The sequence below is a fragment of the Gopherus evgoodei genome, chromosome 8 (genome assembly GCF_007399415.2).
Source record: "Gopherus evgoodei ecotype Sinaloan lineage chromosome 8, rGopEvg1_v1.p, whole genome shotgun sequence".
In the NCBI taxonomy this organism is placed as follows: Eukaryota; Metazoa; Chordata; order Testudines; family Testudinidae; genus Gopherus; species Gopherus evgoodei.
Genome location: NC_044329.1, coordinates 139,504 through 166,463, shown reverse-complemented (window position 1 = coordinate 166,463; position 26,960 = coordinate 139,504). Strand labels below are relative to the sequence as shown.

Genomic DNA, 26,960 nt, shown 5'->3' with positions numbered 1-26,960 from the left:
AGGGGTTGGGGGCACGCACCTGGGGGACCTCAGAACCCAAGGTGTGGTTGCCAGAAGACCTCACGTTGCACATCGTCAGGGAGCTGAGAGCAGTATGCCTGGCTTGCCTCACCTTCCAACCCAACCTGGTAGGCAGATGTGTCTCAGTCCTCACGGACAACACATCAGCGATGTTCTATATCAACAAACGGGGGTGCACGCTCCTCTCCCCTGTGCAGGGAAGCCCTCGCGTTGTGGGACTTTTGCATGCAGAACGCTATTCACCTGACAGCATCCTACCTCCCGGGGGAGCAGAACGGCCTGGCGGATGCCCTCAGCTGCTCATTCTGGGGTTATGAGTGGTCCCTTCGCCGGGATGTAGTGCACTCAATTTTCCACCTCGGGGGTTATCCTCAGATAGATCTGTTTGCTTCAAGGGAGAACAGGAACTGTCAACATTTCTGCTCCCTCCTGGGCTGCAGTCCGGGGATAAAGTGAGAGAGGCTAAAAGCCAAGCAGAGTTGGACCTTGCAAAGGGAATTAAAACCAATAGTAAAAGGTTCTATAGCCATATAAATAAGAAGAAAACGAAGAAAGAAGAAGTGGGACCGCTAAACACTGAGGATGGAAAGGAGGTTAAGGATAACCTAGGCATGGCCCAATATCTAAATAAGTACTTGGCCTCAATCTTTAATAAGGCTAATGAGGAGCTTAGGGATAATGGAAGGATGACAAACGGGAATGAGGATATGGAGGTGGATATTACCACATCTGAGGTAGAAGCCAAACTTGAACAGCTTAATGGGACAAAATCGGAGGGCCCAGACTATCTTCATCCAAGAATGTTAAAGGAACTGGCGCATGAAATTGCAAGCCCGTTAGCAAGAATTTTTAATGAATCGGTAAACTCAGGGGTTGTACCATACGACTGGAGAATTGCTAACATAGTTCCTATCTTTAAGAAAGGGGAAAAAAGTGATCCGAGTAATATAGGCCTGTTAGTTTGACATCTGTAGTATATAAGGTCTTGGAAAAAAATTTGAAGGAGAAAGTTGTTAAGGACATTGAGGTCAATGGTAATTGGGACAAATTACAACATGGTTTTACTAAAGGTAGATCGTGCCAAACCAACCTGATCTCCTCCTTTGAGAAGGTGACAGATTATTTAGACAAAGGAAATGCAGTAGACCTAATTTACCTCGATTTCAGTAAGGCATTTGACACGGTTCCACATGGGGAATTATTAGTCAAATTGGAAAAGATGGGGATCAATATGAAAATTGAAAGGTGGATGTGAATAAGGAACTGGTTAAAGGGGAGACTACAACGGGTCGTACTGAAGGGTGAACTGTCAGGCTGGAAGGAGGTTACTAGTGGAGTTCCTCAAGGATTGGTTTTGGGACCAATCTTATTTAACCTTTTTATTACTAATCTTGGCACAAAAAGCAGGAATGTGCTAATAAAGTTTGCGGATGACACAAAGCTGGGAGGTATTGCTAACATGGAGAAGGACCGGGATATCATACAGGAAGATCTGGATGACCTTGTAAACTGGAGTAATAGTAATAGGATGAAATTTAATAGTGAAAAGTGCAAGGTTATGCACTTAGGGATTAATAATAAGAATTTTAGATATACATTGCGGACACAGCAGCTGGAAGCAATAGAGGAAGAGAAGGACCTTGGAGTATTGGCTGATCACAGGATGACTATGAGCCGCCAATGTGATATGGCCGTTAAAAAAGCTAATGCGGTTTTAGGATGCATCAGGCGAGGTATTTCCAGCAAAGATAAGGAAGTGTTAGTACCGTGTTATAAGGCACTGGTGAGACCTCACCTGGAATACTGTGTGCAGTTCTGGTCTCCCATGTTTAAGACGGATGAATTCAAACTGGAACAGGTTCAGAGACGGACTACTAGGATGATCTGAGGAATGGAAAACTTGTCATATGAAAGGAGACTCAAAGAGCTTGGCTTGTTTAGTCTAGCCAAAAGAAGGCTGAGGGGGGATATGCTTGTTCTTTATAAATACATCAGAGTTATTAGTATTAGGGAGGGAGAGGAATTATTTAAGCTTAGTACCAATGTAGACACAAGAACGAATGGGTATAAACTGGACACTAGGAAGTTTAGACTTGAAATTAGACAAAGGTTTCTAACCATTAGAGGAGTGAAGTTCTGGAACAGCCTTCCAAGGGGAGTATTGGGGGCAAAAGACATATCTGGCTTTAAGACTAAGCTTGATAAGTTTATGGAAGGGATGGTATGATGGGATAGCTTAATTTTGGCAATTGATCTTTGATTACCAGCAGATAAGTATGCCCAGTGGTCGGTGATGGGATGTGGGATGGGATGGGATCTGAGTTACTGCAGAGAATTCTTTCCTGAGTGCTGGCTGGTGAGTCTTGCCCATATGCTCAGGGTTTAGCTGATTGCCATATTTGGGGTTGGGAAGGAATTTTCCTCCAGGGCAGATTGGCAGAGGCCCTGGAGGTTTTTCGCCTTCCTCTGCAGCGTGGGGCATGGGTCACTTGCTAGTGAATTCTCTGCAGCTTGAGGTCTTCAAATTGTGGTTTGAAGACTTCAATAACTGGGACATAAGTTAGGGGTTTGTTATAGAAGTGGATGGGTAGGGTTCTGTGGCCTGCTTTGTGCAGGAGGTCAGACTAGATGATCACATTGGTCCCTTCTGACCCTAAAGTCTATGAGTCTCTGTCGGACGCTTTCCTCCTATCCTGGAGGGATGGCCTGCTGTACTCCTTTCGCCCGATCCCCATGGTTCACAGAGTGATTCTCAAAATCCGCAGGGACTGCGCCCGTGTAATCCTGATAGCGCCGGATGGCCGCGCCAACACTGGTACACTTCGCTCCTGCACATGTCCACTTGAGCCTCCCTCACGCTGCCCCTGCTCCTCGACCTGATCATGCAGGACCGGGGCCGCTTCTGTCACCCGAACCTGGAATCGCTCCACCTCACAGCCTGGATGCTCCATGGCTGAACCCGATGGAGATGCAGTGCTCCCAACAGGTCAGGCAAGTGCTGCTCGGTAGCAGGAAACCGTCGACCAGGGTCACTTACCTGGCCAAATGGAAACGCTTCACCATCTGGGCTGATCAACGGGGGCAGGAGCCATTGCGGGCCCCGATTCCCATTATCCAGGACTATTTGCTCCACCTGAGACAGCTGGGGCTTTCACTCTCATCAGTTCGAGTTCATTTAGTGGCCATCTCAGCATTCCATCTGGGGGAGAAGGGTACATCGGTCTTCGCGAACTCGCTAGTTGGTCACTTCCTGAAGGGCATGGACAGGCTGTTTCTGCACATTCGTCAACCAGCCCCAACCTGGGACCTCAACCTGGTCCTCTCTACCATCACAGGGCCTCCTTTCGAGCCCCTGGCTTCGTTCTCTCTGCTATACCTCTCGTACAAGGTTGCTTTCCTTGTCGCTATCACCTCGGCCAGAAGGGTCTCGGAACTCAGGGCGCTGACATCTGAGCCCCCATACACTGCCTTCCATAAGGACAGGTTCCAACTTAGGCCTCACCTGGCTTTCCTCCCCAAAGTTGTCTCCCAGTTCCACATGGGGCAGGATATCTTCCTTCCGGTGTTCTATCCAAAACCACACTCTTCAGGTATGGAGCGTAGACTGCATTCCCTGGATGTCCGTAGGGCCCTAGCCTTTTATATTGACTGGACCAAATCATTTAGGAAATCTACCCAGCTCTTCATTGCTGTGGCGGATAGGATGAAAGGGCTCCTGGTTTCATCTCAGCGGATCTCTTCGTGGATCATGGCCTGCATCCAGAAATGTTATTGTCGAGCTAAGGTCCCTACTCCTCCGATCATGGCCCACTCCACAAGGGCGCAGGCCTCTTCTGCGGCATTCCTGGCCCAGATCCTGACTCAAGAAATTTGTAGAACCGCTACGTGGTCCTCCATCCACATGTTTACATTGCACTATGCCATCACGCACCAGACTAGAGATGACACAGCCTTCGGCCGTGCAGTGCTTCAGTCAGCAGTGCACTCCGACCCCACTGCCTAGGTTCCGGCTTGAGTCACCTGCTTGGAATGGACATGAACAACCACTCGAAGAAAAAAACGTTACCCACCTTTTAGTAACTGTTCTTCGAGATGTGGTGTTCATGTCCATTCCTATACCCACCCTCCGCCCCCTCTGTTGGACTGTCGACAAGAAGGAACTGAGGGGGTGGAGCGTCAGCGGGTGCCATAGCGGCATCACTCCAGGGGGTGCCAAGGCCGACCCTACGGACGCTGCTAGGGGAAAATCTTCCGGCTGCCATGCACGCAGCGCGCGCACACCTGCTTGGAATGGACATGAACAACATATCGCGAAGAACAACAGTTACTAAAAAGTGGGTAACCGTTTTTTACCACCACCATCTGATGAGACTATATTCTCACCCCCCCAAATATAGAACAGAAATCTACTGAATGCTCCTGCCTTTTCTGCATTATTGATAATTTTACCATTTCCATCTAGTAACAGACCAATACCATTGTCAAGATTTTTAGTTCTTAATATATTTTAAAAACTCTTAATATTGTCTTTAGCTCTGCTGTCCACAGCCTTTTTTCCTCATGTTCCTTACTTTTTCTAATCAATTTTGTACAATTCCTAACTTCTGATTTATATTACCATAATTAATATAAAGTCCTTGTCCTTATTCTGCTGCTCTCACCTCTTCCTTGCCTTAGAATCATGAAATCTATCATTTCATGATAACTTTTACCCAAATTGCCTTCCACCTTCAGATTTTCAACCAATCTGCCCTGTTGGTCAGAATCATGTCAAAAATGGCTATCCACTGGCTATTTTCTTCACTTTCTGAAACAAAAAAGTATCCCCAATAAATTGCAGGAACTTACTGGAAATCATGCTTTGCTGTATTACTTCTACCACAGCTGTCTGGATAGTTAAAGTCCCCCATAACTACCAGGTCTTGCATTTTGGATATTTGTTTTTGTTTTTCAAAATACATCATTCACCTCCACTGTCTGATCTGGTGATCTGTAGTAGACCCCTATCAAGGACCTGGAAGAAAACATAAGATTGTAACTGATAAGGTTTGCAGATGACATTAAAAATTGGGGGAATGATAAATAAGGAAGAAGACAGGCCACTAACACAGTGATCTGGGTTGCTTGGTAAACTGTGCAAGGAAATATGCATTTTAATAGGGCTAAATGTAAATGTGTATATATAGATGTGGTATCCCAGAGGGCGGAAGGGGTGCTGTGTGGTAGCATGGAGGGAAGATACTGCGAGTACTGTGGTGGTATGGGGGTGGGGAGTATCCTGAAGGAGAGGGGTGTGTGTGTGTGTGTGTGTGTGTGTGTGTGTGTGTGTGTGTAGGAATACAAAAGAGCAGGCACTATGTGGTGGTACAGAGGAATATTTAGGGGGAAAGGGCTTTGCACTGATGTGGACAATAGCCAAGGAGGAGAGGTGCTGTGTAGTAGCACGGGGTGCTGTGTGGTGGCACGGGAAGTATCCTGGAGGGGGAATGGGGTGCTGTATGGTAGAGTAGCATGGGGAAGAGGTGGTGTGGGGAGGGTTACAGTACCGAGGGGGGGAATGGTACTGGAGACTCTGTGTAGTGGCACAGAGGGGAAAGAGGGGCGCTCTGTGGTAGCGCAGAGGGGTGTACCAGGGGTGTGCTGCCTTGCGGCACAGTAAGGAAGGGTCCTGGGGGAGCACTGTGTGATGATATGGAGCGGTAGTGTGGGGCGCTGTATGGTCATGCGGAGGGGTAGTGCGGGGTACTGTGTGGTAGCATGGGGAGTACAGGGGCTGCTCTGTGATGACACAGAGGTATCGTACTGGGAGTACTGAGGGCGCACTGTGTAGCGGCACAGAGGGGGAGTATGGGGGTGCACTGTGTGGCAGCATGGGGAGGGGATATCGCTGTGTGGCGGTGTGTAGTGGAGTACCAGGGCTGCTGTATGGCAGTGTGTGATGGGTATGGGGTGCAGAGGAGTACTGGAGAGGGTGCTGTGTGGCAGTATCGAGGAGGGGTACAGAGGCTGCTGAGGGGGGGTACGTGGTGTGGAAGGGTAGTGGGGGATGCTGTGTGGCGGCGCAGAGGGAGGATACGGGGGTGCTGTGTAGCAGCTCGGAGCGGTACTGGGGAGGGTCACTGTGTGATGGCATGGAGGAATACGTGGGATGTGGAGGGGAAGGAATGGAAGGGTGCTGGGGGCGGTGTGAAGTAGGTTACGGAAGGAGCTGTGTGGCGGTGTGGAGGGGTACGAGGGGGTTGTTGTGTGGTGGCACTGAGGGGTACTGAGGGAGTGTTCTGGTGGCGCGGAGGGGGGTTACGGAGAGTGCTGTGTGGAGGGGGGGAATGCGAGGCAGAGGGATACTGGGGGATGCTATATGGCAATGCGGAGGGGTACGGGGGCTCGGTGTGTGGTGACAGAGGGGTAATGTGGGGTACTGTGTGGTAACAAGGGGTGGGGGAGCATGGGGGGTGCTCTGATGACAGGAAGCGGTACAATACTAGGGGTGCACTGTGTGGTGGCGCGGAGAGTACCGGGTGGGGGGGATGCACTGTGTGGCAGCATGGAAGAGGGGAATGGGGGGCACGGAGAGATACCGGGAGATGCTGCATGGAGGGGGGATACGGCAAGCGCTGTGTGGTGGCTCGGAGGGAAGGGGGGGTACGTGGGGCGGAGGGATGCTGTGTGGCACCATGGAGGAGTACCAGGGGGCAGTCGCTGTGTGGCAGCAGGGAGGGATCGCTGTGTGGCGGCGTGAAGGGTACGGTGGGGGGGGGTCACTGTGCGGTGGCACAGGAGAATACTGGGGGGGGGGTCGCTGTGTGGCTGCGGGGAGAGTACGGTGGGGATGGGGTCACTGTCTGGTGGTACAGGGGAGTACCGGGAGGGGGGATGCTGTATGGTAGCGTGGAGGGGTACTGGGGGGGATCGCTGTGCGGCGGAGCGGAGGGCACGGGGAGGGGTCACTGTGTGGCGGCGCGGAGGGGTACCGGGGGGGAGTCGCCATGTGGCAGCGTGGGTGAGTACTGGGGAGGTCGCTGTGTGATGGTATGGTGGGGAGGGGGTTTGCTGTGTGGTGGTACAGGGGAGTACTGGGGAGGTCGCTGTGTGGCAGCATGGAGGGGCACCGGGGGGGGTCGCTGTGGGGCAGTGCAGAGGGTGTGGGGAGGGGTCACCATGTAGTGGTGCGGAGAGGTACCAGGGGGGTTGCTATGTAGTGGTGTGAGTGAGTACCGGGAGGGGGGATGCTGTGTGGCAGTGTGGAGGGGTATCGGGGGAGGTATTGTGTGAAGGGTAGGATGGGGGCGGTCGCTATGTGGTGGTACGGGGGAGTACTGGGAGGGGGGATGCTGTGTGGAGGCACAGAGGGTATGGGGAGGGTCACTGTGCGGTGGCGCAGGAGGGGTCTGGGGGAGGTTGCTGTGCGGCCATACGGGAGGGGTGTACCGGGGGGGAGTTGCCATGTGGCAGTGCGAGTGGGTACCGGAGAGGTCGCTGTGTGGTGGTACGGTGGGAGGGAGGGTTTGCTGTGTGGTGGTACAGGGGAGTACCAGCGTGGGGTCGCTGTGTGGCTGTGCGGGAGGTGGTGTGGTGTGTGGCAGTGTGGAGGGGTACTGGGGGGTGGTACGGGGGGTCACTGTGTGGCAGCATGGAGGGGTAGTGGTGGGGAGTCGCCATGGCGCGGAGGGTATAGGGAGGGGTCACCGTGTGGCGGCGCGGAGGGTAGGGTGGGGGGTCGCTGTGTGGTGGTACGAGGGAGTACCGGGGGGGTTGCTGTGTGGCAGCACAGAGGCGTACCGGCGGGGGGGGGGGGGTCGCCGTGTGGCGGTGCGTGGAGAGATTGCTGTGTTGGTGCGGCGGGGTACCGGGGGTTGCTGTGTGGCGGCGCGGAAGGGGGGTACCGGGGGGGGGTTCGCTGTGTGGTGCTGCGGGGGGCGGGTACCGGGGAGTTGCTGTGTGGCGGCGCGGGAGGGGGGATACCGGGGGGGGTCGCTGTGTGGTGGCGCGGGAGGGGGGATACCGGGAGGGTTGCTGTATGGGGGCGCGGAGGGGTATCGGGAGGGTCGCTGTGTGGTGGTACGGCCGGGTACCGGGGGCTTACTGTGTGGCAGCGCGGAGGGATACGGGGGGAGACGACGCTGCGTGGTGAGCGGGTAGGTGGGACAAACTGCGCCGCGCAGGATTCGCACTGAGGAGACGTTGCTCTTGAGATGCTCTGGACCCATTTTCCCTCCGACGCGGCGAGGCATACCCTTTAAGAGCCTGGGGTGGGGCCATACTTGCTGCAGGAACCTGTCCTTTAAGGATCGTCCGAGGCTTCCCCGAGCCGGCTGAGCGGACCCGCTGCTCTCGGACCTCGAACCTGCCCGGCTCTGCCATGGTTTCGTGGATCATCTCCCGGCTCGTGGTGTGAGTGCGGGGGTGGCTCTGCAGCATCACGGCCCCCTGAGTCTGCGGAGTCGCGGGTCGCACGCGGGGGCCGGGAGACCCACTTGCGCTGCGCGGCGCCCCTCAGAGCCAGCGGCTCTGAGGACCTGTGAGAATTGCAGAGCGAGCCGCAGCCTCGGGGCGCTGCGAGGCCGAGGTGGGGAGGGGAGGCTTCGTAGGCTTAGCGGTATTGCCTCTTTTTCGGGAGCTCCAAGCCCTTCGCCACACGCACAGCGACACCGCCCCCCAGCCGTCTGCAGCCCGGAGCCCACCCACCTTGCCGGGCATCCGCCGGCGTTAGCTGCATCTGGCAGGGGGCACTGGAGGCTATTCGGAAACAGCGGGGGGGTGTGAATTTGAGACGGGGTCCCTGTCAGCACCCCCCTTCTCCTCGTAGGAACGAGACATATAACTCAGCCCACCCGCGAGAGTCTTCCTGAAATGGATGAGCGCTGTGAGCTTTGTAGGTCAAATCTAGCCCATTAAACCTGGCTTCTTGGTTGTCAGCAGTGCTAGCTGGAGCACTTGGGCACTATGTCCATTGCATGAAATGCAGCAAAATTATTTACTAATGTACATTTCTGAATAGTCTTGAGGTGAATCACTTTGTAATGTGGTAATTAAGGTAATAGGTAATAATTGGAGATTACCAATTTCCTAGAACTGGAAGGGACCTCAAAAGGTCATTGAGTCCAGCCTCCTGCCTTCACTAGCAGGACCAATTTTTGCCCCAGCTCCCTAAGTGGCCCCCTCAAGGATTGAACTGACAATCCTGGGTTTAGCAGGTTAATGCTCAAGCCACTGAGCTATTCCTGCTCCCCAATCTCTACTATCCACAGCTGCGAGAGGCATGGAGAGAGAGACAGTGGTAGGAAATTCAGGAAGCTGAAGCTTTTAGGTATAAAAGGAGGGTTTGGTGCCAGTGAAACTGCCCTAGGTGAAAGCCTGCGGTGGTTCAGGCAGGCCGTGCGCACGCCAATAACTGAATCTTATTCCTGAGGTCAAAGGATGGCAGATGGGGGGGCGGAAAGCAAAATTAAGATGAGGTATTGAGATCCAGGAGGGGAGGAACATCAAGTGACTAAGAATGCTGAATAGTTCTCATGGGCTGTGTTTTATTCCAGGCTAATATTCGGCACTTTATATCCTGCATATTCCTCTTACAAGGCCGTGAAGACGAAAAATGTAAAAGAATATGTAAGTGTGAGTCACCGTGTTGTGTTCCCACTGGCAAACCTGACTCTCATCCTGTTTTCAACAATACCATACCACCCAAGATCCTCCCCCTCCTGAAACTAGTTTTTTTCCTTCCCCATATGGGACAAAGCATATCTCCTATCATTTGGGTGTGTGTGGTGAACTAGAGGCCAGCCCCACAAGGCTAGGTGCGGATGGAGTGTGTTCAGACTCACCCATGCTAAGTTCAGACAGTGACTTCTTCTGACTTTGCTGCTCTGCATCTCTGTTGCCCGTCTGTAAAATGAGAATACTAGCCTCTCAAGACTGTAAGGGTTAGCTGATGCTGACCATAATGCTTTACCAGGCATTTCCAACAGAATTCTGCTCACACAATTGGGGCCAGATTTTCAAAGGAGCTCCGCTTCCATTTAAGCGCCAGAAAAAAGGGACAGGTTTTCAGAAGAGCTCAGCATATTGGGTATTGAGCTCTTTAGGCGTTTTGGCTATAAGTGTTACAGGGGAGCAGCTGGCTACTGAGCAAGCTTGAAAATCTGGTCTATGTGTAGGTACCCATAAGGAAGCAGAGCTCTCCTGAAAATCAGGCTGAAGTCAGACATGATACTGGGCTAGATGGACCTTTGGTCTGATCCAATATGGCCGTTCTTGTGTTTTTATGCTCTGCAGGAGCACATTATTGATAATATTAATGGATCCTTTAAGAAGGTGTGGTGTTTCAGATTTGCTTATTGGGCGGAAGGGATGGAGGATATTAATCTATTCTAATGAGGTCAAATAGCAAAACCCTGGCAGAAGGGACCAGACTGAGGTGGCAAGCAGTGCTTTATCAAAAGAGTACTTCTCTGGCGGCACCATTTAAGTTTAAATTTAAAAATCCGTAAGTTTCTGGTCCTGAAGGAAACGTGTGCCCCCATACATGGATGTCACACTGATTCTCTGCAGACAGACAGACAAACATGTTGGAACAGTATCTTTTTAAGAAGGGTGAGCAGCTCCAGAGTTGATCATTTAGTTGTCCAGATAATTTTTATTAAAAATATCCAGGTACTCAAATTACGAGGGGCCCTTTTGTCCAAGTTGTAGGGTAATATGTTACCCCTGCCTATTGACAGATTTGGAACAAAAGGAGATGATGTCATGGAAAGAGGCTGATTTGGCTGGAGGTTTCAAATCCTAAATCTAATTTAGCAGGAGAGACAGTGAAAGTGTGAAAATATAATCTGAAAGTATTTCAAAGTCCAAACAGATGAGATGCTTTTCCCTCCCCTCTTCATTGGAATATGGCTCTCTAACCCTTTTCTTCTACCTCCTTTTGTTACTCTTCAGTCTTCTCAGTCTTCTTTAGTTTTCCTTTTGTAGGTTGGATGATTTATTCTGCCCTGTTTCTTCTCTTGAATGATAAGAGACTTCTATCAGGCTGGATTTTCTCCAGCTTCCTTTTAGGGCAGGGGTAGGCAACCTTTGGCAGGGGTGCCAAAGTCTGCACGCAAGCTGATTTTCAGTGGCACTCACACTGCCTGGGTCCTGGCTACCAGTCCGGGGGGGGGGCTCTGCATTTTAATTTAATTTTAAATGAAGCTTCTTAAACATTTTAAAAGCCTTATTTACTTTACATACAATAATAGTTTAGCTATATATTATAGAAAGAGACTTTCTAAAAACGTTAAAATGTATTACTGGCACGCGAAACCTTAAATTAGAGTGAATAAATGAAGACTCGGCACACTACTTCTGAAAGGTTGCTGACCCCTGTTTTAGGGCTTATTTCTCTTTAGTCTCCCCACCCTTGTGGCTTCTGCCCATGGTGTTGCAGTGCTTTGGGATGTGGACTTTCCAGCAGCAAGCAATGAATCTCCTGATTGGAGGCATGATGCTCCTCTGAGCATTTCAGAACAGCACCTCAGTGTGAGAGGTGATATCTGGCTGGTATTTGGGTGGAGTCTAGTCCCTCTTTACTCTTCTTTGCCTGCTTCACTGCTGCCTCTAAGAGGAGCAGCATCACTGATTAGTAGGACACTGATGTGGTGGAGTTGATGTCTGTGGTATGACTTGTGGTTCTCCTACTTGCAGAACTGCAGAGCCAGGAATGGTATCAACAGTGAGGGCTACAGGACCTAGTTCTGCAATGTCTCCTCATGTTTCTTCAGCCTTCTAAAGTTATATGGAGCTCTGTCTATTGAATCCAGACCACCACATCAGTAGTGACTCAGTAGTGGTGTCAGTTTGAGGGAGAAATGGGTTGTGGTGGAACAATGCAGAATTAAATGGCACACATTAAATGAATTTAAAAAACATTTTACATTTGTGCATTTGATTTTTTTCCTTCCTAAGTATAGTACTTTGTACTTATGGTTAGATGTTTGGCTGCATGTGTGTGTGGTTTTTTTTTTTTTTCCTGTGTGCTGTCCCAGCTTTGTGCAGACAGGTGGCACAACAGACCTTGAGCGAACCTCCCAATGACCACAAGATGCATTAAGGTGCAAAGGCACCAGGTCAGGTTTATTGTCAACAAAGCACGGTAATAGCACCTGGCAGACTTTACAAGGATACTAAGACATGTATGCCCATGACAATGGATGCAGTTTAGTGAATGACGGGACTTTTCATTCTCCCCTTCCTTTGAGATACATTTTTATACCTTGATACAAACAAGTTATTACTGCCTTTGACATAGTTAGTTTCCCCGAAGTGGCTAGTTATTACCCATTACCTTGTACATGTTTGTTTGATTAAAACATTTTTATGATGTACTGTTATCCTGATCTCATTTTTTAGGAGAGGTCAGTGTGTTCTTGTTACTCTTGGGGAATGTTTTTGTACCATCCATGATATTGAGATGTTCTGGTATCTCTTGATATCGGTATGTGTTTGCGTGAGTACTCTGTGCTTAGCACTTTTCAGGAATGTCAATATCAGCAATATCAGTCCTGTTCTTGCCAGATTTTGTGAGCAAGTTCTACTTTATACCAGGCCTCTGATACAAGGGCTTCTGTTTCAGGTTCTCTCCTTACTACATTTCCCCACCTTTTTGTCTTTTTATGGGGAGGATGTTCACCCATCATCCCGGAAAAGCATAATGCAAGGACTGAAGATGAACCAGTGGGCTAAACACTGTTATGTGGCAACCAACTGATTTGGCTCATAACTGTTTTCAGCTTTGTGAAACTGAGCCTTTTTACAGCATCAGCTATTACTGGTTTGAACTTTAGTCTGTTGGCACATAACAAATGTGGTCAAGTCACGAGCACTTGTACCTAAACTGCCACTAATTTTTTGTTTTGTTATCAGTTCTTCTCTATATATCAAGATGTCTTATATAGAATTCCTTCATGTTGGATTCAACACTTCGAATTAAGAAATTGTTTTCTAATATTTAGAAATTCCAAGGATAATACTGCCAGCATGAGACCTATTATTCTATAAAAGTACGTTAAAAGAATGTGTTGTTGGAAGATCAAGCACTTGAAAGTTAGGAAATATTATTGTTGCCCTATCAGTCTGAATAACTGGCATTTTCTAACTTTTCAATGTTTGATTATGCAACCTTAATGTTTATAGTATAGGCTTTTGGCTTATAATTTTTACAGTACCTGAAAGAGTGGTGCTCTAAGGAACACAATTATATTTATTCTTTTCAATTAGCAGTCTGCCAATTATTTAAAACTGCAAAAACGAAATGCAAAACTAGTAGTCCTTGCCTTGAAAAGCTCAGTCTAAAAAATAGACAACACAGGCCAAGAAGAGAGAAGAATTTTTATCTATGCTCATTTGCCTTTTTTTTTTAAATTCCTGCCTTACATAGCCAATTTACCTTACTTGTCCCACTGTCACCCACTTTACCAATGCTTTTTATTCTAGTTTGTAGCAAACTCAGCTTGTCCTTTCCCCCCCCTGTTTTTGCAGACCACGATCCCTAGCTTCCTGCCTGGCTTTTTCTCCCACCAACCAATTGCCTTTGGCCTCTGCTGCACTGAACAGTCCAAGCAGTTAACAGATGGTTGACTCTGTTAACATCAGTACAGCCTCTAGTTGTGTGAAGTCATCTATTCTGGTGCGGCCCAACAATTTCTGTCTTTGGCGGGGATTATTGATCGAGATGAAGCAGCCCAGTTTCTTTAAAGGAAAACCATGTGTCTTTGATGTAGAATTTTGAGTCAATAGAATAATGGGTAAAGGAGAATCAGTCACTATAACTTAATTTGAGCTTTCAGAATGGCTTTGATAAAGCCTCTTGCAAGGGGCTATCAGAAAATAAGAGTAGGAATACATAAGAATGGCCATAGTGGGTCAGACCAAAGGTCCATCTAGCCCAGTATCCTATCTTCTAACAGTGGCCAATGCCTAGGGTTGCTAGCTTTCTAATTGCAGAAAACTGAACACTCCTTGTCCGAGGTGCCGCCTACTCCCTTCCCCCCTCCCTCTGTTGCTCACTCTCCTCTATCCTCACTGACTTGCTCATTTTCACCAAGCTGGGGTAGGGGGTTGGGGTGCAGGAGGGGGTGAAGACTCTGGCTGGGGGTGTGGGCTCTGGGGTGGGGCTATGGATGAGGGGTTTGGGGTGCAGGAGGGGGCTCTCCTCTGAGGCAGAGGGGTTTGGAGTGCGGGAGGGGGATCAGGGTATGGGGTTGGGGTGTGGGAGGGGGTTGGGGCCAGAAGATTGGAGTGGGAGGAGGTGCGGTCTCTAGGCGGCGCTGACCTTGGGCAGTTCCTGGGAATCGGCAACATGTCTCTCCAACTCCTAGGTGGAAGCACAGCCAGGGGGTTACACATGCTGCCTCTGCATGCAGGCGCTGCCCTCACAGCTCCCATTGGCTGCGGTTTCGGCTAATGAGAGCTGCGGAGCTGGTACTCGGGGCGGAACCTGTGGGTGAGGGGAGCGCATGGAGCCTCCTTGGCTACCCCTCTACCTAGGAGCTGGACATGCCGGCTGCTTCTTGGGAGCCACGTGGAGCCTTTGTGCACCACCAACTGGAGTTTTAACAGCCTGGTCAGTGGTGCTGACCTGAGCTGCCGGAGTCCTTTTTTGATCGGGTGCTCCGGTAAAAAAACCGGACACCTGGCAACCGTACCAATGCCAAGTGCTTCAGAGGGAATGAACAGAAGAGGTAATCATCAAGTGATCCATCCCCTGTCACTCATTCCCAACTTCTGGCAAATAGAGGCTAGGGACATCAAATAAATGGCCAATTTGCAATATGACAAAAAGTGAAGTGGGACACAACACCATAAAGTTCTATATCGAGACCAATAGTATTCAGTATATTGTAGATGTCTCTCTCAGCTGTGGCTCCATAGTTAAGGCTGAGTTGAGGTTTGCCTCTTATATATAAGGATATGCTATATTTTTCTCCAAAATTACAGCACTTACTTATTGAGCATAGAATGAATTTTCTAAGACTTTACAAGTAAATCCATTAATTAGTTTGAAATAAAATTAAATTAAGGTGGTTCTTTAAGAAATTTAGCATCCTATATCAGAACTTATTTTTTTTTCTCCCAAATTATCTTAATGACACTCTTCAAACTTCTTCATCAGGCAGGAAAATGTAAACTTCAGCGCATAACCTTCTTCTAGATAATTCCACACGCAACTCCCCTATTTCACAATGGCTAACATCTGCCATTATTCTCAGTGGCATTGAGACTATTAAGTTGCCTTTAGCAAAGATAGCCACTGCCTCCATTTATGTGATGCTTGCAGTGATTCTCCCTACCTCTTAACAATACAGGAGGGTTACCATCTTCCCCCAGGGCATATTGACTTTTCTCCCATTGAAAATAAACGGAGTTAGTGATAATTTTGAAAAAGGTCAACACTTCATGCGTTTCTCTGAAGGAGAAAACTTTATTCTTCAGTCTCTAATAGATATTCTTTCCATTATGAATAATAGCAAAAAGTGATCATTAATGTCTTTAAATATGTCTTTTCAAAAATTACCCAGTTCACCAATTCAACAGGGAGAGGAAAATTTTTTGGCTCCAGAGTGTCAAAAAACAATCAGGACCCACAGGGAAATATGTCCCTAAAAGTTTAATAATAAATAAATAAATGAACTTCCCCAGAAATATCACATGGTAACAGTTTCTATGGGTTTCTTGTTCACTTATAAAACTTTTAATTAAAATGAAAATTCCCAAACAAACTACATCAAAGATGGAATTAAGGTTTAGAGTACATATCAGTAATTTAGAGTAAAAGCAGTACTACAGGCATGTTGCTATATATATCTCCAAGCATGACAAATCCAGGAAATTCAGGGTCAAAGTTAAAATTAGAAGAAAATCCAAACATGTTGTGATTTATGGCAAAAAGAAAAATCTAATGTTCAGTCAAAAAGTCTTGATCTAGTTTGGGACTATAAACGTTAAAATGCTGTAATCATTTGGTATTTTATGGTGTCACTACATAAGAGTTAAGGTTATTTGGGCGTTCCTAGCTATGTATTTGCATATCTTAATTTGTTTGGATTTTTTTAAAGGTTAATCTTAGTTGATATTTTCCTGTGTTCATAATTTCATGTTTTATGGATTAAATTTGGCATCCATTTAATGTGTTCTCTCCTAAATTACTGATACGTACCCTCATCCTTAGGATAAAATTAACATCTTGAGGTGACAAGTCATTTGACAAGGAAAAAATCCCAGTTTTGGGGTTGTAACCTAGTGTTTTGTGGTTTTTGGTTTCTAATGGAATAGCTGTCCTTTTACAGGTGAAGTGGATGATGTATTGGATTGTGTTTGCCTTCTTCACCACAGCAGAAACACTCACAGATATTGTTCTTTCCTGGTGAGTATCCAGGCAGTTCATTCCATGTGGGGAAGGGCGGGAAAGCTCTGATACTCTTCTAGGATCAGCTGCTGATACAGGAGGAAGGGTCCTCTCCACTCAAGGACTTTTTTTGTAGCCATTGTGGCTGGAAGCTGTGACTTAGCCTCTTTGCCTTATGTAACCTTAAATGCCTGGTGGGCTTCAGAGCCTGAGCTCCAGCCTGAGCTGCGACTACAAACCCAATCTACGCAGCTACAAACCCCAAGTCTATGGAGGCATCCCCAGAGAGGCCTCAAGGAAGTGTGTCCCAGAGGTTCAGAAAGGACTCTGTTACATTGCTGGCCTTGTCATTATTCTGTTCCATTTCTGAATCTTCTCTTTACTAATCCGATCTGTGCTCCACTTTGGACTATCCACCTATCTGTATCTGTCTCTGACCTGCTCTTGATTCCAGCTTCTCCATCTCGCTCAGGTTTCCATTTTATTTTGAGTTGAAAATCGCATTTGTGATCTGGATGCTCTCTCCTTACACCAAGGGCTCCAGCGTCCTCTACAGGAAGTTTGTGCACCCAACGCTCTCCAGTAAAGAGAAGGTACCTTTCTATTGCCACAGCTGTTGATCTGCCCTGGAAGTTGGGTGACTTTTGATCCATTTAGACCATAATAAAGATCCTGATGCATCAAGTCATATTTGTGCTGCATAGAGATGTAGGATGCATTACTTCTCTAAAGCAAGGTGGCCAAAGTGCACCCTATGGAGTATTGCAATATGACCTGTAGTAGCTGTAATTTTTAGTATAGATGTGTGGCTTGCAGATGTGATGGGTTCCCGCATGGAATGCTCCAGCAGTTAGACTGTTTGAATCAAGATGGAAGCCATGCATTCTAGAACCTGTAGCTTCTGCAGGCTGCAACTTCATATTATGGTAGGCGCAGCTATCCTCTGCTCCATCTTCTGTAAATTAGATACAGTTCACTGCTTTTTGACAAGTTGCAAATGCAACCCTCTACTGGGTGCAAGCCTGCTGTAAATGGCAGAGGGATGGCAGTGACAAAAGTAATGCCTAGTAGCTGGTGCCATTAGTCTTGGAGAAAGGTGCCTGATGTGAGCTTTTGGTTTTTAATGGGGAGGATCTCTGACCATGCTTGTAATCAGGAATCTAAATGTTGGGTTTCCCCACTTCTTTCCTAGGAGATTGATGAGTATATTACCCAGGCCCGTGACAAGAGCTATGAAACCATGATGCGAGTCGGCAAGAAAGGTTTAAACTTGGCTGCCAATGCAGCAGTCACTGCAGCTGCAAAGGTAACACAACTGTGTGCTGCATCCACTTCTTTAGCCTCTGAGACACCAGTCTGCCCCCAGCAGGATAACTTCCATAGGATTGGAAGGGACCTCCTTGGTCATCAAGTGCATTGCCCAGCTATCGTAGGCAACCGTGTCATATAATCCCATTCATACATTTATCAAATTCTGTTTTAAAACTATTTCAGTTCCTGTTGCTGTGTCCCTCCCGCTGATTCCCTGTTGGCTTGGAGGGAAGCTGGTGGGTGCTGCTGACCTCACTCTCCTCCTGCCTTCCTCCAGTTTGCATTATTCTTCACACAGCACTTCAGCATGGGGCAGGGCTGAGGGGGAGATTTCCCTAGGTCAATCTTCTTTCCTGTTGGCTTCTGGAGCATGCATGTCTCTTCCTCTTGAGTCTCTTTGTGGGGAATGGGACATTTTCCCTCTCATTTCAATTTGTCTCTGTGAAGAATCACAGATGACAGAAGCCATATATGAGATATCCATGTCACTAACTGTTATGTCCTATTAGGGTCAGGGAGTTTTGTCTGAGAAGCTGAGGAGTTTCAGCATGCAGGACTTGACTCTGATCCGGGATGAAGATACTGTGCATCTGCGGAGTCCCAAGCCACAGCTGCGCACCTCCACTAGTGGCTTTGAAACCATTGAGGATTCAGGTATATAATACTCCTGATAGGCCATTCTGTGAGGCCCTGAACAACAGGGGTAAGGGGAGGGTATTGAGGCTTCAAGAGAGTGGTAAGTGCTGCCAAAGCTTTGCATTTTATGTTTTGAATGCTGCATGTAATACAGGAGTATGAGTTGCCTGTTACTTGGGGGAAAGAGATTTTTGGAGTGAGTTCCCTTCCAGATGAATCTGCTGTCATCCCTGGATTTTTTTAATTTTTAAAATCTATTTAAAATTAAATTTGAAAATATGATAGCCTACATTAATATAGTAAGTTTAGACATTAGTCATTTAAATTCATGAAAAAATGTTCATACAATACGTGTCCACTACCATAATTTTTAAAGAATGCCACATCACTGAACTGGTGGAAGTTGCTGGCTATGCACCTGGAACCATATTTATTTTATTTTATTTTAAGTGCTAAACTAGCTTTTTCAGTAGTAGTTTCTTCTGGAGGTACAAAGAGTTCTCTTCATTTCGGTTTATTCAATGAGTGCAGTTCAATATCTAGTTCCTTGAAGGTTAAAAAAACAATGGGAAAGTACAAAAGCAGGAAAGCTTGTTTTCCTTTTCCAATCTAAGAGTAAAAACTGTATGTTAGAGTATGAGCTCTACTAATTCTAAAATCTTGAAGGACATGGTGAACAGAAACAATATATCAATTCACAAATTAAAGATAATGCATTCGTTCTTTGCTTAATCAGTTTCAAAAGCAAAACATTTGATAAACTTTTTTTCTTGTGTATCCAGCACATTTAAGGTAGCTTTCTTAAATGTGATTTGTGTCAAGTGCTATTGAAAAAGCACAAAAACAGCAAGTAAAAATCAATCCTCTAGTAAATAAGAAGTGCATCATTCACTATTTTTTAACATAGAAGAATGTAAAAATGAAGAGTCTGAAAAACGTTTTAAACTTTAGCAGCTTAAAGTAAATGTGTATAGTTATAGAATATTCTCCTGTTAGCAAAAGTACCAATTTTAATGTACCGTTGTGTTTTAATGGTTACCAGTCAATGAGAATCAACCCCTCTTTAGGAAAATAACTAAAAGGTAAAAATGCAAAATGAGTAAAATTGATTATTTAAATCAAGATTTTCTGCTTGCTCATTTAAATCATGATGAAAACCAGTGATTTAAATTGTTTGATGCCAATCAATCTACCTTGGTTAGGAGACATAAGTCTTCCACATTTTCCCTGTCCTTCCCAGATTATGGGCATGTTTGCACGCTCTTGGGTGTATCCCCCAGGCCCTGAGTAAGAGCTGTTGACACCTCTCTCTCCCCTCCTGACAGCCCTGATTGGGAGCCCCTTTTGGATGGACTTGGTACTGAAAAGTACAAAAGGTGTTTTTGTTTTCTTCTCATCCTTAGCTGCTTCCTGTTATTCCTCAGGAGAAGAAGCCAGTGTGTCTCAAAGGTCAAATGGGGCCCAGTCTGATTCTAGAACAGAACCTTCAGATGAGGATGCAGGAGACAAAACACCAAAACGCACCCAGAGCCTTAAAGCTCCTAAGAAAGTAACAAAAGCCGAGGTGAGCTGGTGTATGAATGACTTCTTGGGCTGGAGCTGGTTTGTATAGTTGAAATTGTAGTAAAGAACAGAATTATCAGATGCATAGATCACGATATGTTGAGGAAGAGTCAACTTGTCTTTTGTCAAGGGAAATCATGCCTCACCAGTCTGTTAGAATTCTTTGAGGGAGTCAACAAGCATGTGTACAAGAGTGATACAGTAGTGTACTTGGACTTTCAGGAAGCATTTAACAAGGTCCCACGCCGAAGGCTTTGAAGCAAAGTAAGTGATCATGAAGTAAGAGGGAAGGTCCTCTCATGGATCAGTAACTGGTTAAAAGATAGGAAACAAAGAGTAGAAATAAAAGGTCAGTTTTCAGAGTGAAGAGAGGTAGATAGCAGGGTCCCCTAGGGATCTGTACAACATATTAATAAATGAAGGGGTAAACAGAGTGAGGTGGCAAAGTTTGCAGGTGATACAAAATTACTCAAGATAACTACATCCAAAGCTAACTGTGAAGAGTTACAAAGGGACCTCGCTAAACTGAGTGACTAATTTCACCTGTGATTTTTTTTGCCCAGTGTTGGTAAGTGAAAAGTAATGCCTATTGCAAAACATAATCCCAGCTATACATAAAAAACAGTGGGGTCTAAATTAGCTGTTGCCACTCAAGAAAGAGATCTTGGAGTCATCATAGATAGTTCTCTTCAAACATCTGCTCAGTGTGCAGCAGCAGTCAAAAAAAGCCAACATAGGGGGGACAGAGAATAAAACAGAAAATATCATAAAGCCACTATATAAATTCATGGTATGCCCACACGTTGAATGCTGCATGCAGCTGTTGTTGCCCCATCTCAAAAAAGTTATAGTAGAGTTGGAAAAAAGTACAGAGAAGAGAAACAAAAATAATTAGGAGTATTGAACAGCTTCCATATGAGGGAGAGATTAAGAAGAATGGAACTGGTCAGTTTAGAAAAGAGACGACTAAGGGGGGTATATGATAGAAGTCTATGAAATCATGAATGGTGTGGAGAAAGTGTTATTTATTCCTTCACATAATACAAGGACCAAGAGTCACCCAATGAAATTAATAGGCAGCAGGCTTAAAACAAACATAAGTACTACTTCACACAATGCACAGTCAACCTGTGGAACTTATTGCCAGGGGATGTTGTGAAGGCCAAGACATTAAATGGGTTCAAAAAAGAAGTACATACATTCATGGAGGATAAGTCCATTAGAGGCTCTTAGCCTAGATGATGTGGGATGTAAAACAATGAGACCCCTCTTCCCTGGGACAGTTCCTGTCAGGAAACTTTTACTAATAGATCCAGCCTGTGTCTTGAGTCTTAGAAATGCCTTAGATGTATAACTTGATTCTGTTAATCCCCTTTTGGCCTTTTTTCAGATAGGAGTGGATGGTTATTATGCCTTCCATCCTTCAATCACATCTCTAAGCCTAGCCACACACTAGAATGGGTGCATTTATGCCCAGTATAGTTTCCATTTGAATCCCCTCTTTTTCAGATGCTCATAACTCTGAAACTTTTGGTTTTTGAGCTGAAACTTTCCAGGCTTGGGCTCTTGCTGAAGGTCTCCCTGTCATCGTAGTTTGGTTTACAAATGATAAATACGTTGTTTCTTATTATTAAGGTGGGGGCCATTTTTTGCTCAGCCTAACTCAAGCTGCTAAACTTTGAAACATTTAGTGATGGATTGATAGTTTGAATTGCACCACCTGTAGTAACATGGCATTAACATTTAAACGTTTAGACTGGGTATGCTGCACACTTGGGTGTCTAGTCCCCTGCTGGGCAAAATGCCTGGTCTGATGAGATGATTGAAACTTGCCTGGATTTCTGATCCTAGAAGCTCCTTTGGCTTGATCCTCCTGCTCTCTTTGCTAAAAGGCCCTGTGGCCTAGAATAGTGAGCATAAACTGCTGCGAAGCAGGAGGGCCAGATTCTATTGCAATTCTCCTATTAATGAGTGTTAAAGGAGATCTATAAAGTGCAGGTCAGGGGGCAGGAAATAGGGACTGTGTCCTTTTCTGCTGCTTCATGATGGATACAGAAGGCAAGGTACTTTTCAGGAAGACTTGTTTGTTCTGCTTAATCTTCCTTCAGAACTTTCAAGTCCAATTTCTGTTCTTTTGTTGTGGGAATTCTTAGACACTTTTTCAGAAACATGCTTTGGGCAACTTCTCAGCTCTGTCAGTGGTGTCAGGTCTTCACAACTAACTGAATCCACTCCCCTCCCTAAGGACCTGGAATAAGATAAGCAATTGAAGCAGAGTGTACGAACTAGTCCAAGACGTTAATGGCTTTCTTTCTGGAAAAGCAGGATTGTGGGTACTATTTAGAACCAGAAAAGTTGGAATAGAGACTAATGATTGATTTGAAACCTAGTCTCTTCTTCCTGCCCCGCCCCCAAGACACTTCTACTCTCAAGGCCTCTTGCTGATTCTTGGTTTTTTTCCTATTAAATTTTCCTATGGTTTAAAATGTTTTTCATTCCCTGTTGCTGTGTGAAAGACCCACTGAAACAACAGAAAACGTAATGACTATACAGTGACACTGACAAAAAAAAGTTTAAAAATATCAAGAAGTCCAGATTTTTGAGCAGATTGTGTCCCTTCAGCCATGTTTAAGAGGTCAGCCTATTGGATTAAATAGACTCCTTGTGTTCTGCCAACCCTCCTTGCTGTGTTGTGTTGATCTATGCTATCCCTCCTTTCTCCTCTGTACTTGTGCCCTACATGAACTGATAGTTTCTCTGTTTTCTTTTGCAGCTTCCACTAAAGAGTGTGAAAGCTCGCCCCAAGAAGAAAGCTGCAGGCTCCATTGCTGCTGGGGAGTCAGCCTAAGGAAACCCCCACCCATCTGTCCCAGGATTTGCCTGTCACTTTGAAGGGACACTTTCCAAAGGAAGGGAGCTGAGATACATGTACATAACAGCTACTTCTTTGTAGAGCTTATTCCAAGGCGAGGGCGTGGTAGGGATTCAGCATGTGGAGTGGAGGATGCACTTCCTCAGAAATTATTTAGTCTTCATCTCTCTGTTGGAGGGAATGCTGATCTGTCTGTACATAGCCTGTTGCTTTGAGATCCCCTCTCTGCATAACCCTAATAGGGAAACTCTGCTGGAAGAACTGATTATTATTTTTCTTAATATATGTACAATGTGCCTCAGGTGGCACATGACCAGGATTCATCGCCAAATTTGGTTCACTGGTTAATTAGGGTTAGAGCCATCCCTTGTGCAGAGACTGAAAATATTCATGATGGGGCCACTGAACTTCCATTTGGGGTGGACAGCTCCTGAAAATGTCTTACATCAGCCTGGGCATCCTCCTGAAGCTACTGAGGGGAATTATTGGTAGTAAGTGCCTGTAGCAAAGTGGCTGGTACCAGTTCCTTCGTAATTCAAGCCCATTCTTTTAGGGAAGGGGACTGAAGCAGTATGTGGCTGATGCTTTCCAGTTTCATTCATGATTGACTTGTAGGAGGAGTGGAATTGTCAGGGTTCCAGCATATGCTGCAGATGGACTCTCAGGAAGTGAGGATGAATGGCTTTCTTTGCTTTTCAGGGAGAAGGAAGAGCAGGGAGGAAGCTGAGACTCCACAGTGGCTAGGAGGACATGTGTGAGTGTGTGCACATGCTGGAGTATATACAAGTGTGTCTGCTGGAGAACTGACTACTTGGCACTCCTGGAGTTTGTGGTCCGTCTCCAGAATTGCTTGAATTTTATTTTGGATTCCATAGTCCAATCCAATTCTTGTATGGATGATGTCAAAAAGGGTGCATGTGTGACGCAATGTGGGGGCCAATGAGCCTCTCTTGGCAATGCGTTGGGTGGACTTTGAGGATGTTACAGTCACACCCAATGGCTGAACTCCAAAGCACCCCAATGCTAGTCACCCTAGAACTAATCTGACAAATTCTTTCATTCTAACAGATGATACTGGAAAACCTGGCTCAATGCAGTCTGCAGACTTACTTGAGTAAGTGTGAGGTGGAACAAATCTAGAGGCCCTTCTGTCCCAACTCAGAAGGCTCCAGGAGAGCCAATCCACAAGGCTTGAGAGTTTACAAATAACTAAAGTATGAAAACTTCATTATCCTGATACCAGGACTCCATTCTTCAGTTGGGGGGAAAAATACAGTATTGGGATTGATCAGTCCTTCTGCTGCATCTCACTTCAGCCCTTGAACAACTCTTCATGTATTTAACAATGTGCCAGATCCATCAGTCTCCTGGAACCTGAGCAACATGTAAGATTCAAGCCAGAAATACTTTTGGATATGGGGTATGTAATGAGGGGGTTGGACGTCAGTAGCACTCACATTTAAAAAAACAAAAACAAAAAAACCCCACACCTTTGAGGTGTGTCAATGCAAGCTATGCTGGACACCAATATGTTGAGAATAGCTGAAGGGAACCCCCCTCCTCTGGGTGAGAATACATCCTAACCCTGTACCTGTCAGTAGATCTTTCCCAACGTGTCTTGGTGGGGGGGATGCAGAAGATGAGTAGGGACCCTCATATCTCTGTTACCACTTGACTAATGTCTTGGAGATGAATATTTGGTGGCCTTGATTTTTCACTGAGATTAGCTGCCAAAGGAGCTTTCTTGCCTATTAAAGACCATTCTCTCTGTATTTTAGGAATATGGATTTCCCCCCATTTGTGTAGTCTGTTTTCTCGCTTCTAAACTATGGCAATGCTCTTAGCCTAAATGTCTAGTTATGTTGTTGGCAGTGTATAGAAACACCTCCTGTAGCTTTCTTCAATTTCTTATAACTTTGTCAAGACTGCCACCTTTTGGGCTGAAATTTTGCATGTTTGTTCTTGGCCTGGGCATAAATTTTATGAAAAGCTCACATCTTTCAAATACAAAGAGAGAAGGGATAAAATTTTTGCCATTTAAAAAAAAAAATCAAGCATACTGACCAGTTCTAGTGTCTTGGTAGGCTGTGGAAAAATCTTGTAATTTGTCAGCGATGCTAACCCTAAGTAATAGATAAGGTGGTCTGGTGAAAGTCTTTTTTGATTTGGCTGAGGCATTAAGATTTACAAGCTTCTTCTTCGAGTGATTGCTCATATCCATTCCAGTTAGGTGTGTGCGCTCCGCGTGCACGTTCGTTGGAGAAACTTTTACCCTAGCAACCCAGCAACCTCCTCCTCCTCCTCCTCGCCAGATGAGGCCATGGCTGGGTCTTCGGCATCAGGACCCCCGCCAATAGACCTCAGGGCCCACCAGGACATCCTCCGTAGAGTGGCCCTTAACATCAACCTACCTGTGGAGGAAGTCCCAGAGGTTGAGGACCCGGTAGTGAGCATCCTCTCTGCGGATGCACCTACCCGAGTAGCCCTCCCATTCATAAAGACTATCCAGTCCACCGCCGATAACCTGTGGCAGTCGCCAGCCTCCATCCCGCCGACAGCTAAGGGAGTGGAAAGGAAGTACATGGTACCCTCTCGGGGGTACGAGTACCCATATGTTCACCCTCCTCCTTCCTCCCTAGTTGTCCAGTCTGTCAACGACAGGGAACGGCACGGCCAACAGGCTCCGGCCCCCAAGACCAAGGAAGCTAGGCGAATGGACCTCATGGGTCGCAAGGTGTATTCACCTGGGGCCTTGCAACTCCGTGTGGCCAACCAACAGGCCCTACTGGGCCGTTATAACTATAATATATGGGCGGAGGTGGATAAGTTCTCCGAGCTTCTACCCCAGGACTCACGCCTGGAATTTAATGCGTTCCTGGAGGAGGGTAAAAAGGTGGCCAGGACCTCTCTACAGCCTCCCTCGACGCGGCTGACTCAGCGGCCAGAACCTTGGCCTCGGGAATCACCATGAGGCGCATTTCCTGGCTTTAGGCCTCCACCCTTCCTCCGGAACTCCAATATACTGTCCAGGACTTACCCTTTGACGGGAAAGGTTTGTTCTCGGACAAAACGGACTCCAAATTGCAAAACCTGAAGGACAATCGAGTCGTCATATGCTCGCTGGGGATGCATACACCCTCCACCCAGCGTAGACCCTTCAGGCCGCAAGCACGACGCCCATACTTCCCACCCCGCCAGAGGCAGGACTTCAGTAGACGGCGTGGCCGGGGGGGCCGCAGACGCCAATCCGGCTCCCAGGGAGGCCAAAACCAAGGGTCCTCCAAGGCACCACCGGGCTGCAAGTCCGGCTTTTGAAGGTGCGCCCGGGGATGGCGTACCAGACGCAAGACAGGATCCTTCCCCTACCTTCTCCAACCGCCTCTCCCACTTCCTCCCGGCGTGGTCCCGGTTAACTTCAGACCGTTGGGTGCTACACACAGTGAAGCATGGATACCACCTGCAATTTGCTTCCTCACCCCCTTCCCGCCCCCCTTCCCAGTCCCTCTTCAGGGACCCCTCTCACGAGCAAACCCTTCCGCAGGAGGTTCGTTCTCTCCTCGCAGCAGGAGCTATAGAGGAAGTACCTCTAGGCGAGAGAGGCAAGGGGTTCTACTCCCGATATTTTGTGATCCCCAAGTCCAAGGGAGGTCTCAGACCCATCCTAGACCTGCGGGGCCTCAACAGATGGATGCTCAAGTTGAAGTTCCGCATGATCTCCCTGGGAACCATTATCCCATCCCTGGATCCTGGAGACTGGTATGCTGCCCTCGACATGAAGGACACATACTTCCATATTGCCATCTTTCCACCGCACAGAAAGTACCTTCGCTTCACGGTCAGACATCAGCACTTCCAGTTCGCAGTCCTACCCTTCGGCTTCTCCACGGCCCCGAGGGTGTTTACCAAGTGCATGGCCGTTGTGGCCGCCCACGTCTTTCCGTACCTCGACGACTGGCTCCTAAAGGGGTCCTCCCAGTCGCAGGTGCGGCGACATGTCGAGGCCGTTACGGACCTCTTCTCCCAGCTAGGCCTGCTTCTCAATGCCGAGAAATCCAGCCTGGTCCCCACACAGAGGTTGGACTTCATAGGCGTGACCCTGGACTCTACTCAAGCCAGGGCTTACTTACCTCAGCCCCGCTTCCAGACTATCGTCTTGATCATACGGAGCTTGCAGGCCTCCCC

At 47.1% G+C, this 26,960-nt stretch overlaps 1 protein-coding gene across 4 annotated transcripts; it reads left to right on the top strand.

Annotated features, from left to right (window-relative positions):
- The first annotated feature begins 8,261 nt into the window (after positions 1–8,261).
- REEP2 (receptor accessory protein 2) lies at positions 8,262–25,206 on the top strand. 4 transcript variants are annotated; one of them, XR_004001756.1, is made up of 9 exons: positions 8,262–8,412; positions 9,555–9,627; positions 16,338–16,414; positions 16,869–16,989; positions 17,589–17,702; positions 18,217–18,361; positions 19,747–19,907; positions 22,680–22,834; positions 23,847–25,206. XR_004001756.1 is itself a non-coding variant. In XM_030573968.1 (8 exons), exons 1-8 carry the CDS (start codon positions 8,381–8,383, stop codon positions 22,752–22,754), a joined length of 777 nt encoding a protein of 258 aa, XP_030429828.1. In that variant the 5' UTR covers positions 8,262–8,380; the 3' UTR covers positions 22,755–25,206. The 4 variants fall into 4 exon arrangements, 2 of the variants coding, with proteins under 2 accessions (XP_030429828.1, XP_030429827.1); XR_004001755.1 differs by having other exon boundaries at positions 22,680–23,532; XM_030573968.1 differs by having other exon boundaries at positions 19,768–19,907; positions 22,680–25,206.
- Positions 25,207–26,960: the final 1,754 nt, after the last annotated feature.

Coding starts and splice junctions, on each gene's coding strand:
- REEP2 (XM_030573967.1), top strand. CDS start 8,381: ATGGTTTCGTGGATCATCTCCCGGCTCGTGGT. Junction 16,990..17,588: donor CGCTCTCCAGTAAAGAGAAG/GTACCTTTCTAT, acceptor CTTCTTTCCTAG/GAGATTGATGAGTATATTAC. Junction 19,908..22,679: donor AGAAAGTAACAAAAGCCGAG/GTGAGCTGGTGT, acceptor TTTCTTTTGCAG/CTTCCACTAAAGAGTGTGAA.